The sequence below is a fragment of the Opisthocomus hoazin genome, chromosome 1, assembly GCF_030867145.1.
Source record: "Opisthocomus hoazin isolate bOpiHoa1 chromosome 1, bOpiHoa1.hap1, whole genome shotgun sequence".
In the NCBI taxonomy this organism is placed as follows: Eukaryota; Metazoa; Chordata; class Aves; order Opisthocomiformes; family Opisthocomidae; genus Opisthocomus; species Opisthocomus hoazin.
In genome coordinates, this window is record NC_134414.1 from 123,899,803 (window position 1) to 123,915,676 (window position 15,874).

Below are 15,874 nucleotides of genomic sequence, written 5' to 3' on the forward strand. Positions count from 1 at the left end.
GTGAAAAACACTCTTCTTAAACCTGTGGTAGATTAAATTTGAGACTCCGTATATTGTAACGACTGACAGACAAATACACTATATTTATGTAGTGTAGTGTAAGAAGGAGGAACTAGAAAATTGCCTAGATAAGAGATTTTGAGCCGATACAAAACTCTCATGAAGGAAGTAGTAATAGTCTATTTTTTTCTGGGATTGTTTACTAGACAAACTTCTGAGAAATGTATTATAATAAATAGTCTACTGTTAAGTGGATCTATTGGCTACTGCTTACAAATCTTTTCTAGTTCCTATTAAAAAAAAGTATTAAAATATCTCTTAAAAGCTTTACTGTATTAGATGATCTTAGTATGACAGTTCGAAGTTTGTTGGTTTTTTTTGGTTTTTGTTTCATTGGGTTGTTTTCTTTTAAATCTGTATTAGTGACTCATTACTTGTACTTATTTTCCGTCTTTGCTTAGCTGTAGGATAACACTTACTTTACCTTAATATTTTTGGTCCAGCTTTCTCCTATGACAAAAATGAAACAAAAAATCTAAGCAGACTACAGGCCGAGATAATTAGTTGTGAGATAGATCTGGTGGTTTAGTTTCTGCAAAAGAGGGCTTGTTGCAGGATTCTCCAGGATCAATGACTAAACCACCAGACCACGTTACTTGTGGACAAATTCAGGTTAGTAGCTTTCTGGTAGCAGTATACTGAAGTTACAAATATATTTGGTTCTGGCTGAGTTTACTTTTCAGGATCATATAAAGTCTTGTTATAGTTTGACTCCTTGCGTTCTGCTAAAATCTGTAGCTGTTCCTTCTGAGAATGACATTCTCCTAGGACTGTTCAGGGCCTCAAAGCTAAGAGCAACCCTGACATGGAATAAAAGAAGAAAAAGAGTTAAGTGCAGATGCTGGGATGGGACAGTTTGGTTCTATCTGGAATTATGGAGATCTGCAAATTTAGAGCTAAACAGGAAAAAAAAGGCACTAGATGTTTTCACGGATTAATCAAAAAGTAGACTGGAACTAAACAGTCACAAAACAAAATATATAATTTAGCTAGTTTTTCTCTGTTGTTCTAGGGAATCTTCAGCTATATCCGTCAATGCTAACATGTCAGATAGTTTTTACAATAATTGATCTCAAATAATCTCTTGACTTAGTAGGAACTTTCTTAAAGCCATCTAAATCTGGAGTCTGTCATACAGAAATAGTGAAGAGAAACACATTTAACGAAATTTTGGGGAAAAACCAAATCACACTGGAACCCACACTAGATTCTTAATAACCTTTTAAATTTAAAAAAACTTCTGGTTTGGTATAGACTTTTTCACTTCAGAGTTTTTCTGCCTGATTGTGGGTGGAGGATATCTATAGCACTGAAGAATAAAATAGCATGTGAATTTTGCCAACAGCTGAAATTTGCTCTTCAGAGAAGCAATAAAATGTTGCATCACTTGACATTCCACTATCTTGCATGCTATTCTTGTTTTAAGTCAGGATGGAAAAAATGAAAGTCTGTAATTTTACATTTGGGATAATGTTGATGTATGTTCCAGACTTACAGAGAGTGTGTTTGAGTGCCTAATTATTATTTTCTATTCCTTTTTAATAGCCCATTTCAGTGTTTAGAGATGGACTTTCAGTAGTGTTCTCTTTGTCTGCAATTTATAGACGATCAGCCGTTGCCCGCATTCAGGAGCTGTTCAGAAGGAGGAAAGAAAGAAAAGAAATGGAAGAGCTGGAAACGTTGAATATTAGACGTCCTTTAATAAAGATGGTTTACAAAGGTCATCGGAACTCCCGAACAATGGTACCAACTCTTTGTCTGTTTTGGGAACTGTAGAGATTTTATGGACTAAATCAGTGTCGCTGCCACATTGATATGCTTGCCAAAAAGGACACTCTAGTGTGTTGTAAGCACTTTTTCTTCTATATGCAGTTGGAAGCCACATAATTTGCTCTAGTTAAAATTTAAAATTAGTGTGACTCATGTCACCATGCTAGACATTTAAGTCTTCTTGAGTTTAAGACTCTCTCCCCTTAACTTCCTTTGAAATCTTGGGTATTTTTCTTAACTTCTTTTTCATTTTGTCTGTCAGCTTAAGTGATGTAAAATGTGTGTATCTGCAAAATTATGATTTAATTCCTACTTTCCCCTCCAAGCTCTTTAAAGCTAAAGATTAAATAATAATTTTGAACAGCTTGGAAGGGAAAGTGAGGATTAAATCATAGTTTTGAAGAGCCTTGACATCTCTGAATTTAAAAAAAAAGTAGTAGTGCTAGTTATTAAATAGTAATCTAAGTACTAGGCACTCTATCTTTATCATACAAAATACTGTATTTTAAGAAAAATGGAGTTACTGTGTTTGTAAAGCAGTGGTACATGAGAAACAAACGGTGTTTTCCTTGCTATCTCTTCTTTTGGTTTACAGTTTTTTTGAAGATGTGAAGTTCTGAGTACTAGGTGGTATTTTGTAGAAGTAGCAGATGTATTGTTTTGCAAGTGATCTGAGGAGTAGCCTCTACCTCCAAAAGCAGTTTTCTAGAGTTTGTGTGAATGGCTTTGATTATGCTGTGGAAAATGCCTCAATAAATTCCTTAAACTGGCCCAAGATGCTAGAATGACCTTCAGTGTGAACAGTAGGCCCTCAAGCAACTCACTGCCTTTGCAAGTTAAGTTTTACCTTCCTCTCTAAATTGATACACATCAACATGTGTATTTAAAAAAATAAATTAAAAATAATACATAGTCCATATTGGCAGTGTATTAGATGTACTCTTTGTTGATAGCACTGATAACGCTACTGATAGGTGATGCCGTGAAAAGCTGGAATTGAAGACTCAATAGTCGGCAGACTATTAAGCAGGTGTTCTTTATTACGGTGCCGGGCACACGGGGGATCTCTCCTCCAAACGTGTGCACCGAAGAGACACAGTTACTAGGTTGCTATGTTAACATACATATTAATTACATTTCCAAGAAATGGTTATCATAGTAATGGTTTTTTCCGAGAACTCATTGGTAGGTGTTAATGTCCTTCCATCGTTGGGGGTCTTGAGATCATCTTGCAGCCTCCTTATCTCTGTAGTTTGCATACTTGTTCTCCCAAGGCCTAAAGGGGTTATTCAGGAGTCCCTTATCTGACAACCATCCCAATTATTCACAAAGAACCAAGACTTGTTTTGGTTGTGCAATGATCCTGACTACCTGAAGTGATAACATCCCCTACATGTTACATTTGTTACATTCAAAGTTATGATAGGTGAGAAGTGTTAGCAGTTATCACTTTGAACATTTGGCAAAGGTGCTCAGATACCTCAACAAAGTAGTGATAGGAACAACCATATAGAATAGAACGCATCATTGCTGTGTCAGGAAGACCGGTACTGTTGGTTCCACTTGCAGGGAGAGATGCTTCTACTTTCATATGCCATAGTAGCTGAAGGGCTGCTTCTACGTGGATGCCTTCCCCGTTCAGTGGCTTAGAACTTCAATTTTGGCCTTGGACTAAGGAGTCTTAGTTCTTATCCTATTGATTATAGAAGGGGGAGAAAACATTCCTAAATTTGATTTCATAACCCCTTTTTATCTGTCAGATCGTGTTAATTCCAGTCTCCAGTTTTCACAAGCTTCTGTCTCATCTCCTTTTCCTGTAAATGGAAAATTCCCACCAGGGATTAGCCTGTCACTTGCTTCAATTTACCAAACCCTTCCCAAAAACTGTTTCGAATACCCCTGTCTCCAGTATCATTCTCATCACTTTGGAAAATGACAAATCTGCTGTCATTTATTTTCAAACTACTCAGTCTGCCCCAACTCCTCTCCTTTTTTCTGTTGGCAGCCACTTTGCTCTGAAGATCTTTAACCTTCTGAATTTTCTTTTTTTGATCATTTTTCTTTAAATGTTTCCTTTAAATTTTCCTAAATGTTTCTGCATTTGCAGAGCTCTTACTTCAGAGGCAGTATTATTGCAGAAATGGGAGTGTACTCTTTGATGTGTTTTCCAAGCTCATCTTACAGACTAATTGTTATTTTTGTTTTTACTGCAGATAAAGGAAGCCAATTTTTGGGGATCTAACTTTGTCATGAGTGGTTCAGACTGTGGCCATATTTTTATATGGGATCGACATACTGCTGAACATCTCATGCTGCTGGAAGCTGATAATCACGTGGTGAACTGTCTTCAGCCTCATCCATTTGACCCAAGTAAGATGATCATTTTTCACAATCTGCACATTCAGGTTATCTGTCATAAAGAGTTTTAAAGCTCAGTCTTCAATGCTCTATTGAGAAAAGAATTTTAATGATTAGTGAACTATTGTTCATTTTTTTCACATATAAATTAGATAATACAGCTTTTAATTTTCTTTTACTAATGACCTTTGGCCCTTAAATCCCTCCTTACTCCATAACGTCTTGGAATGAAAATGTTACTGACGTAGTATTTGTAGAAAGTTAAGAACTAGTAAGAAGAATCTCCATTTCTTGCTCCCCTCAATACATTAAATGTTTTCCGTGACGCTAACGAGGGAAATATGGGGTCACTGAAATGCCAGCAGCACTTTAGGAATTGATATTGGAGTCTGGTCTCTTCTTGTCTCTGTTGAAAAAAGTTGAGTGAAGTGAGTGTCTTGGTCTCACTGGCCTTGTGAGATTAGAAGAATGAATAAAATTAATAGAAATTCTATTGATTTGTGTTTAGGGGAATGTATTTGTAGAAAAGATGGACCAATGTAGTAGAAGGAATCATATGTTGTCTGACATCTAGATGGAAAATCTGAACCATTCCGCAGCTTCTGACACAGTCAAAGACAGTATTTGTGTTACTTCTTTTTTCATAGCTTAGGTGGCTGTAGAGTAACAGTCAGCTGTAAATAAATAAGCAAATAAAATTGTAATAATACCAGGAAAGGCTGGAGTTTTTTCAGACAGTTTGTGGAAACATGGAATGCTGCCCTGCATTGGATAAGCCTTGAACTTTTAAATGCTTAATTGAAATTGTGTTCCTGTACATGTTTGGAGTGTGTGGCTGGGCTGGACACTCCTGCTGGAAGCACCTTTCGAAAAGCCCTGTAGCTTTACTGATTTCTTAATGGGGTGCGACTGTCTCCCTGTCACACACTAAAATTGTAATGAAGAGGTCATCCTCCTTCTAGGACAGTTAATCTTGTACAGTTTTTCGGTTACTGTCTTTCTATGGAATTTTTATTCCCATAGTGGTTTTGTGCAATGACCTAGAGAATGTTCTGCAACTTTTTGTCTTCCATATTTTAATGAGTGTTTATAAGAGCATCCTTTACTTCTTTATATTTGAACATCAAATAAATTTTCATGAAATACACTGAAATTATCAAATGTCAAAACACATTTGAAATTATTTTGCTTCTGTCTTTGTATCTGGGTCGACAAATCCTAAGGCTTTGTTATTAATGCATAAACTTACCAGGCTGCCAGCAGAAATACATTAGTAGTCGCTGGATTGGTTCTTACTTTCTGCTCCTGTCTTATGTATATTCTGCGCTTTTTTTATTTTAAAAAGGAGGCTCTTCATGTTTGCTTGTGTTTTCTTCATGTATGTATTAAAAAATGTACAATCTATATCTCAGCTCTCGTATGGAGTCTTAGTAATTACATAGCTGTATGTTCAGCATGGGAACTGACATTTGCAAGTAAATGCTTCAAGTGAAGTATTTTTCTTCAACTCCAGTTTAGTGCAGAAAATACTGGTAAAGATATAACACATTTAATTTAGAATTACTATTACTTCTAGTTCTGGCCTCTTCGGGTATTGATTATGATATAAAAATTTGGTCACCATTGGAAGAATCCAAGATTTTTAACAGAAAACTTGCAGATGAGGTAAGAGCCCTTCCTCCTTTTTCACAGTAATGTTGCGTCATCCGATTCTAGAAAAGCCTTTGGTGCAGATTACTGATACTGAATTGACAGAGTTATTTAATGTTCACCAAATGAGCTACAAATAAAAAGCTGCCCTTTGTAATAGCTAACTTTCATATCATCGGCAGCATGCAGAGGCACTTTGTCTTTCATTAACTCTCCTAGAAATTATATGGTATGATCTGGTATTATGTACATGAAAGCAGTTGGGAAAAGTATGAACAGTCAGATACAGAAGGAAAACTGACAGGGATTAAGGAATTAAGGTAGTGCTTGTCTTTAAACAAATAAATTAACTGAAGGAAATACAATGATATACAGAACAGGGAGTGCAAAAATCAATCCTATTCAGTATTCTGCGGCATAAAAGGGAGTTAAGGTTAAGATTGCAAATGGGGAACTTCATGGAATAAAGCAAACATTGCAAACCCAATCAGTTATGGAAGTCTGTGTGTAAAGTTAGGTGTAACACGTTGTTTACAAACCCCCAAAGCAACAACAATGTATATAGCAACTGGCCTATGATGATCATATAGTTGACTGCTGAAGAAGTGTATTTTAGTGGTTTACAGAACGTATTAAAATGTTAGATTTTTTTTCTGTAAGTAATATATTAGGGCAAATTTAGTTGTGGGGTGGTTTGGGGTTTTTTTTGTGCAATCTCTTGGACAGCAGGGATATAGCAGACTGGTTTTTTTTTTAATTATTATCTCTCTGTATTAGTGCTGTATATATTTAAAACAAACAAACCCACAACACTTAGCCACCCCCCGCCATCCCCCTGAAAAATCCCCAAAGCATCCACTTGTGAGTTTTGAACCTTTCCCATTATCTTAGCAGTAGTAACACTGAGTGAAGTGACCTTTCTTTGTGTATTGTATGATAGTTTTAAACTTTGAGGTGTTTTGGAGCCTTTGGGGTTTAGAAATATTGCTAAACATAAATGTATGCTAAGAGTAATTACTGTACTGATACTTTTGTCACTTAATTTTTAATAATAGCAAATTATTTAGAGATGTAATTATTTCTTTCTTTAATATGAAATGTAGAACTTTCAGAAAATTTGACCACATTATGGTTTGTGATTTTACATGGTTTTCACTTGTTAATTTAATGCATGTATTGAATAACTGTGTAGAGGAAAGGAGAGGTTCAAAGAAATGAAATAGTTTTCACCATGTGAATTTTCGCTAGAGTAAGTGTCCAGCGTACCTAATGTATTTTGCATAGAAGGGAGAAAGCATTGTGTTTGGGGAAAGTTCAGTGTAGATACAGAACCGTATTTAACATTAAGAGAGGCCGTGACCTCAGTGAATTCAAAAAGACAGCAGGGATGGGAACAAATCTCTGAACAGAGAAAAAGCAGCAGCAGCAGGCTGTCAAAAGTGCGTGACTGAGGATGCACTGGAGAAACAGGAGGTGAAAGAGGCAACAATGGCAGCCTGCTGTCTTCCCAGTTTGCTTCTTTGGGGGAGTGGTCAGCGGTGCAACGTGCCTGGTAAACAGATGAGAATGACAGAAAAGAGGTGCTTTGATTTGGCCAGGAGAAGGCCACTGCAGACATTTGCAAGAACATGTTCCTCCCAAGAGGAACAAGCTTGAGAAGGAGTCTCAGGGAGAAAAAGAAATGCATTATTTTCCAGCCTTACTGCAGCTGATCTGGGAGGAAGGACTGAATAATGGTCAGAACTTGTCTCCGCCTAAAGAAATTTTTATGCTTGGTGCTAACAAAAGAAAGTAGTCTAAAAGCTGAGAGACAAGCTAAGGTGTGGGATTAGAACTTAATGGCGAAGCAAGAAGGATAGCACAGAAGTACCACGAGGACGGAAGGAGGCAAAAGAGCTGAAAGTATTCATTAGTGATTTTTTTTTTCTGTGAACTAAGACAGTAGGAGCTGGCTCTTTCAAGTCAAGGCAAGCTGTAGATCTGTTTAGAAAGAATTATGGAGCTGAAGAATGCTCCTGAACTGGGATAGAGCAATTGCTTGCGTTCCTTGGATTTTCTCCAAAAGTTTCAAGCAGCACGAAGGTACAAGTTTAGGGGGGAACCTCATCTCTTTTCCTTGCCTCCTTCTTGGCCAGCGTTGGTGCTAGAACTTTGTTCTCTACGACAGCTGCCGTCTGTAACAGCACTTTCTCTCGTCAGTCCTCCTTATTGTATGCAAGATCTCATTTCCAAAAGTTTTGCTTAGTTGCTCATCTTAATATCTACCACACGTGTGGACAACGGAATGATGATCTTACTAGAATATTCTTTAGCTAGACAGATACCTGTAGGCAGAGTCCGCAGCCTGACTTTTCTAACCACATACAATTGGTGTAATTGTATTCAATAGTAATTATTAAAATACTGCTCCTTTATTGTAATTTTGGACTCTGTAAATCCCTTTTGCATAAAAACTTTGTATCTACAAACTCATATTGATGCAGTACAATTTTATGTTTATTTTTGATGCTGTTTTTTCCACTTCCCTGCCTCCAGGTTATAACACGTAATGAATTAATGCTGGAAGAGACCAGAAACACTATTACTGTTCCAGCTTCTTTTATGTTACGGATGTTGGCTTCATTGAATCATATAAGAGCAGGTGAGAGACTTCTGAAGAGCTTGTCCACCACACGGGTCTATGAAATAGCAGATGGATTGGGGAACCATCAAGATCTTCAGCTGTCTGTGGCTGCACTTGGGGTTGGTGAGAAGATTCAAGGGTTGTTCAAGGGTCTCTTAGAAGCACTTAGGAATTGCTCCTTTAGTATGAGGCTTGCAACATTTTTGCAGCTGCTATTTTTTACCTCAAAACAAAGAGCAAGAAAAGAGCAAAATATGTTTTTAGGTGTTATCATGATATCCATCCTGAAATAGCTTATTCGTAATGTAGATGTTGAAAAATGTTCTCTTTTCTAAAGAATGGTCTGTAAGATGAGTGCTGTGTGATGGGAAAGCTATTGGCGATGACTGGAATGAGTCATAAGATAAACTGACTCTCATTGTGGGCTTGGAATTGTCTGGGGGCAAAGGAGGGTGGGAAGGTGCAGGACTGTGGGAGATACTAATGCGGCTGCTGGCAGCTGTTCCTGGGGCAGCACATCCTAGGATGTCCCTTCAGCGAAAGGGCAGTTCCTTAAGGGCTGAAACTGGTGATACGAGGGGTTGCATGGAGAATCATTGTTGGGAACCGGTGTTCCGGGATGTCAGCACTGAAGAAGCTGAATGCGGTGGGTGGATACTGAAGATGTAGGACAATGGAGAGACATCATACTGGGTAGGAAGCAAGGAGATGAAGTTTTGGGACGCTGGTAGAGCGTATGGGTTGGAAACCTGCAGAACGGTAGATGAGGGTGAAAGTGACTGTAGAGATTGAATATGGGGACTCTGGCACCGGCTGAGCAGAGTAGTGGGCTTGTAGTGATGAGGGAGGAGGGCAGCTCTGCCTGGCAGCAGCTGCTGCTCCTCCTTCAACTCTCACTGATCTGCAAGAAGTAGAGAGCCAGGAGGAAGCCACTGTATCCAGCCCAGCAGTGTGCCTCGCCGCTGCTGTACATGTATGTATTAAGTTTGTTTTTTTCTTCATTTGTTATGATTTCTCTGGAGTAAAATACTCAACTGCCCAACACTTGAGTTACAACAGTTTTGGCAAAAATCTGTATTATGGCTGGGTGGAGTATTTCTTAACCTGACAGTGCGTGCTGATCTCGAGCCAGTTGTGTTCCCTCGCACATTTCTTTTTGCCTCTCCCTAAACATTTACATCAAAAGGTCCCTTTTCTAATGTATACTGTGACAGACCGATTCCCCAGCTTTCTGCCGTATGCGGATTTCTAACTGCAGCGATTCTGGTTTTAGCTCCCCAGAGCAGTGTTTCAATCTTGTGTATTCACCATCTCATCTTTGTAATATTATGTGTGCATTCATCTTTCCTGTGCTGACAGCCAGCCAGCAGCTACAAGGTTTTTCCTTTTGTGCACAAATTTCACTTTGATGCCTGGAAATCCTTTAGGGCTTTTCTCCTGTTCCCCCTACTTGTGGTAACATTTCTACCCAGTCTCTGCTGTCAGTCCATACGGACTTTCTTCCACCGTACCACTCACTGCCGCTGTGCATTGTGTAATAGCCCAGGGAGATCATACATTATAAATATTTACCAAAAAATGAGGAGTTCAGAAGTTCTCTTTACTAAATCTTCTCTGTGTCTTACAGACCGATTGGAAGGTGACAGATCCGAAGGCTCTGGTCAGGAGAATGAAAACGAAGATGAAGAGTAACCGGCAGTTGTGTGCAAGCACCTAGATGTTCATGGAATTTGTATAAGACATTAATTATATTTTTCCTTACAGAGCTTTAGTGCAATTCGAAGGTATTGCTTTTGGATAACCTAACCTTTTGTTTTTGAATGACTGTGTGCATGACTTTGGGAGAGTGTGCAAGTAAAATAAGCGAAAATGTTTTTAAAATGTTTTGCCATGTATGAGGGGTGCTAGAAGATGCAAAGTGCAATATTTTCCTTAACCTGCACATGTGGGAGCTTGGATCAATGTTTTAACGTAACTTTCATTATAGTAAAAACGTTGGTTCAAATAAATTTCTATACCTGCTGTTTGCATGTTTGTTGCTTTCTAATTAAAAGATTTGGTTGTTTTAAGTAGTTTCGTAGTTTTTCTTTGTGCAGCCATTGATGTATCACCCTGTGAGTATAAGCCCGTTAGTGCCTTCATTTGCATTCTTTCTTACAGTGTTTGCGAAGTAAGAAACACAGTTTTTTCTTACAGTGGGCACTGGGGTCGGCTGTGACTCTGAGACTCCGTGCCTCTCGGTGCTTGCGTTTCCATGGACGTAACCCACACATCCATACACAAATGTGTGTCTCCATCAGCCTTACTGCAGTGCCACTTCACCTTCTCCATGCTTGACTCTGTAGTGCTGGTGAAATAGTTGTGTTTCACCGATAGGCCCATGAGTACATTTGTGGCAGCAGCAGATAGATCTTCATTTCCATTGGGTTTAGAATAGAGAAAATGTAGGGGCAAAGGAACATGAATTTGAAAATTCCTGTGTGTTAGCTCCTAGGAATAATGATTTGGGAAGGAAGGCAGTTCAGTCTGGGAACCAGGCTCTACCCTTCCTCCGTACATTTTTGGATGGCAGTGGGGAAGAGGAAGTGAAGGAGGGAAAAGAGCAGCTTTACTCAATGGCTGTTCTTGCCAAGGATGGCAGATGCTGAGAGGCTCCATCGGGAATTACAGAATGCTGGGAAGTATTCTAAACCAGGTGGATGAGGGTACTGGAGGCTTCATTACCATGTTATTAAAATACACATTCTTCATTGCACAGTCTTCACAAACTTTGCTTACGTCAACAAAAGGAATTCCCCACACACAATGAAAAATAACATTATCACAACGTTCTGATACCCTGATTCACAATGCAGGCAGGCTGGAAGGACTCGGGGAAGGGGCATAAATCACACAAATAGAGGGGGATGGGAAAACTAAAACTATTTGAGGAGGGGAAGAGAGATTTGTGAGGGAAGAGAAATGGGAATTGTAGGGTACTCAGTTGGCAGTAACAGTGAAGATACTTGGGCAAGGGAAGAAGAACAAGAGGAGGTGGATAGGGTGGCTGGTCTTTAAAAAAGGCGTAGATAGATAGGAAATTACTGAGGAAGAGCAAAGTACAGAAGCTTTGAAAGTAATCTGGCGAAGTGAATTTAGGAGAGGAGAAAGGAACTGTGGGGAGAGAAGGTTTTTGAGGCAGAGCGTGCTGAGAAAAATGGAGATCTCAGAACACTGAAGCATTGTGGAAAACAGGGAAACTTCACACCCATAGGAGGTTGGTGCGACAGAGGATGGAAGTCTGGTAAGCAATTGAGAATGCCTCTAGCGTGAACAAGGGAGAGTGAAAGCAGTCAAGGTAAGCCGTCGGTTTTTTAAAGTATGGAGCGAAAATAAGGGCTGATAGGGATCTTTGTCTTTTGACACAAGGAGGACTAACTGGCCTTTTGGCTGGAGAAGGGACAAAAATACTAGGTTTTCTTCACGATGTAACATTTTGAGCAAGCATTTTTTAGACCAGCAAGAAATGAAAGAAAATTTTTTTATTTTTGTGGTACACCTATTTGGGGGGAGGGGAACACAGTGGTCTAGAACTATTCAAACCTTGCTGCTCATACCACTGCACTGAACAATACTTTTACTATCACATGTAAATTAGCCTTGAATTTCTATAACAGAACAGAGTACCCATCCGATTTTAAAGAACTACACAGTAAATATATGTAGTGTACTTAGTGTCTGTCTGAGTAGGGTTGTCCGCTGTACTTTAGCTGTTAACAGTAAGAGGAACAAAGCCGTGTTTCTGTTCTGTGTGGCATCTGTGGCAAGGGAGGACCTCTTCCACAACTAGGGCTCCTGAGCAGTCCTGTGGATGAAATGCAATAACACAATGTTTGATGTAGTTGTTAGCTTCTCTGTAGATGATATTTGATATGTATTTGCTTCCAAAAAGAATGACCATGGTGTTTCTACAGAAGCTTGACTCTAAAAATTATTAACTTTTGCCTTTGAAATACAAATTCTTCCTCAAGTAAGTATGTGGAGATGATACCCTTTGTCTTCACTAGAGAGGTTTTATAAATCATTACTGTGGATGTCTTTGTTTCTAAAAAGAAAAAAGCTGCTTCTGCCACTTGTGCTTTAGTCGTAGCCATTGCCAGCAAAGAGCATACAGCATAAAACAAAAGCAACAAGTTTGTAAATGTCTTTTTTTCGGAGTTCCCCAATAAGCACGTCATTTCCAAAAGGCCTCTTGTTTATTCAAAGACTAAATATTAACTTTAATTTCAGATGCCTAGCTGTGGGTTTCCTGATTAAAAGGAGGATTGAATCTCAATAAGGGCAGAAGTTTAATATTTGGAAGATTTTTTCAAACTTCAGTGAGGCTTTTCAAGCAGTTTTTCTAAAACTAGGATATACGTAGTGTTTGAGTTTTGGGTTGGTTTTTTTTCATAAATATTTTGGTAATGGGTTAAGTCTCAATTCCTAGAACGATGCAGTAATTAGGGGCTGTTGGCAGGAGCAGGAGGGACGCTTGTAAATTTCTAGAGTTTGTAGCAGCAAAAGGAAATCTGAAAATGTTCTTCAAATGTGCACGGAAGTTAGTAAACAGGGAATAAACCAACGCACAATCCAATCATAATTTTAGGAGCAAATATTACGATCTGGGTCTATGTCAGACCCGGGGCTCTGGGGTGGGGGCTGCTGCAGGAGGTCCCTCTGGTGCCACTGCTCGCTGCATTTGTAGGAGCATCGTTCCTGCATGCAGAACCAGCTGCCTGGGCAGGTGTGCTTCTCGCTAATTTGGTTACTGCTGCGGTGACACAATTCTTGAGACCACCGTTCTTCATTTCAAGGAAGTCAATGAGAGGAAGACCAACAAGTAACAGACCGTGATACTGCTGTTAAGCATCAAAGGACCACTTGATTTAGCTGGCCACGGAAAGACATATCAAAAACCTTTAGTTTCTAATCATAATAGTAACAGCCCAAATTTGATGCATATTTTCCCGTTTGGCGGACTGAAGATTGTACCTATGCTCAAGCTGGTCCTTCTGTCCTGCAGCAGCTTGCTGTCAATGTTTACATCCTAGGAAGAGGACTTAGCTAAAGTAAGAGCACTGATCTACAGTGAGGGTTCTGATGTCATTGAACTCACTGTTGCAAAGATCAAAAGCAACTTCTTTGATGTGTTACTACAATTCCTGGTGAATAATTTGATGTCTTGAAGCTTGGGAAGATGGTTGCTGTAGGAAGCAATCTCTTGTTTAAATGTCAAAGATGGTGACCCTGTTCAAACCGCTGTCCACCTAATTTCTAGTTCTTTATGCCTTCCCCCGATGGAGGCAGGACAAGGTTCATTAACTACGTCTTGCAACACCTTTATTGTGAAATTTTCTTACCTAAGCAGTAGATACATGTAGCCTGAATAAAATGTTACAGTAGACTATTGTGTATGTCCCAAGCTCTTTCGGAACATCCTAGAAGAAGATTTTAAGGAAAAAATTGCAGAAGTAAACATTTAATACAGGTTTCACTGTCCTTGCACAAGAAAAATAGCTACCATCAAAGTGTCTGTGCACTTGTGTGTAAGGGGTAGGAGAACATGCGCAGAGATGCTGCCTTGAAAAGCTGAGTGGTCGTGTCTGCAAAGTCATTTCTACAGGGAAAGACAGCACTGAGACAGGCTCAGTCTCTGAGGCTCAGGCCTACTGCAAAGGCCCTTCATTAACAGTCCCTGGGAATCCTCCATACTGCACTGTTTCATCAGCCAGACCTGACAGCATGGTTGACAAATGAGATGCTAATTAGCACCAGTTAGGTCAAAGCCCGCATTCCTCCTGGTCCGCAGCGATGCCCCTACAAGAGGCCAAACCCAAAAGCCTCAGCTGAAGTACAGAAGATGACACGGATGGCAGGTGTGAGGTCATCTGCCGTGCCTAAATAGAGATTGATTTAGTCTTTGAAACATGGGGTTAAATCAATTATAACCTTTTTTCATGAATTAGGACATGCCCAAATGCCTTTATCTGTATAGGCATCCAGTTTGTCTACTCAGTGACTCTGCTGTTGAGTCCGAGTTATTTCTGAGGGTAATAGAGATTTATTTTCCTTAGTTTTTAAAGTTCCTTTTATTCCATTATTTGCGATTGCTTTGTTATTTTGATGAAAAGGTTCCATCTACCTTCTCAGTGCCTTTTCAGCATCATATCAGTGCTCCCCTTTTTATTCATTTCCCTTTGCTGGTTGAGCAAACTGAAGTCCAAAAAACTACTACTACTACTAAAAGACACATCAAGGTGTTTTCATTGGAAAAACAGGCATGTGTTGCTCTTAAAGCAAGCTTCTTTTTCCTGATCGTGACTCACCATAGTGCCATGCTTACCTTTTTTTTGCGGGAGGAGGGCTGTAGGCTACTATAATGCATGGAATTTGACAGATTCACTCCCATAGTCAGAACTGATGGCTACTAATTGAAAACCCTCTAAATAGAGTCTGTTAATGGCCTTTGTTACTAATTGGAAAACAAGTCCCAGGAGATCTGCAGCTCTCGAACAGCACTGCAGATCATCTCCTTTGCCTCTGTGGGATGACTCAATGCTCAGACCACGTTTTCAACATTTTTTCCTTCCTGCTCTGCCCTTAGCCTCATGCAGTCTGGCTGCCCATTGCTACTGTTTTTGGTCCTGGTGAGTAGCGAAAGAAGGAGAGCGGGGAGGGAGGAAGACAGGGTTTTGGGGATCAGTAGCAAGACTCTCTTCACGAGTTGGGCACTGCCTTTGCCCAGCCAGCGAGGCAAGCCAAAGGCAAGTCCCCAAAATCTTTCTAACTCCTATATCCCCAGTAGCCTCACAGCCCTCCCCTCAGTTCCCTAATTCCTCTCTCCTAGCGAACCTGAGGACTCTGTCCCCAACTTAGCAACTTCTCAAACATGGATGGTGAAGCTTGTGCCAGAAAGATTCAGGGTTGCCATTGTGAATTTTTAACAGCAGTGGACAGTGCTGCACCCCAGCCCTTCCCAGGACCCTGCTGCTCTGATGACAAATACAAGTGAACCTCCAACTCAGTAATTGCCGGGGGAATTGGTGTGTACGCCTCGGTGCGCTCATCGCCACGCTCTGTTGTGTTTCTCTCTCATGTGATACCCTCGTGTCCCCTCTGAGTCCAGTGTAAATGCTCCTTTACCTTGGTGTGTTCTGACCGTCTCACTCTACTGATCTGGTGCAGCTATGGCAATGCCACGGCCATGTGACAGAGTTCTGGCCCCACTCTGCACCTTCGAAACCAGCTATTGTAGACCCAAGTCTTCCAGTAATTACTTGGCTATTTGTTTCTAACTGAATATGGCTGCTTCATGTTCTATAATTAGTATATGAATTGTTAATTGGCATTTTTGTTCTGCAGTTCTCATTTGTTTCCAGAGATAGATACATC

General features: G+C 39.8%; 1 protein-coding gene across 8 annotated transcripts in view; it reads left to right on the forward strand.

Moving 5' to 3' along the window:
* DCAF6 (DDB1 and CUL4 associated factor 6) overlaps positions 1 to 10,530 on the forward strand; it is a 93,738-nt gene extending 83,208 nt beyond the window's left edge. For all 8 annotated transcript variants that reach the window (XM_075434724.1, XM_075434738.1, XM_075434731.1 and 5 more), the window contains 5 exons: positions 1,665 to 1,803; positions 4,044 to 4,200; positions 5,765 to 5,853; positions 8,374 to 8,479; positions 10,089 to 10,530. In XM_075434724.1, the coding sequence (XP_075290839.1) occupies positions 1,665 to 1,803; positions 4,044 to 4,200; positions 5,765 to 5,853; positions 8,374 to 8,479; positions 10,089 to 10,153 (556 nt within the window). In that variant the 3' untranslated portion in view covers positions 10,154 to 10,530. The remainder of the gene's footprint in view (positions 1 to 1,664; positions 1,804 to 4,043; positions 4,201 to 5,764; positions 5,854 to 8,373; positions 8,480 to 10,088) is intronic.
* The last annotated feature ends 5,344 nt before the right edge of the window (positions 10,531 to 15,874 follow it).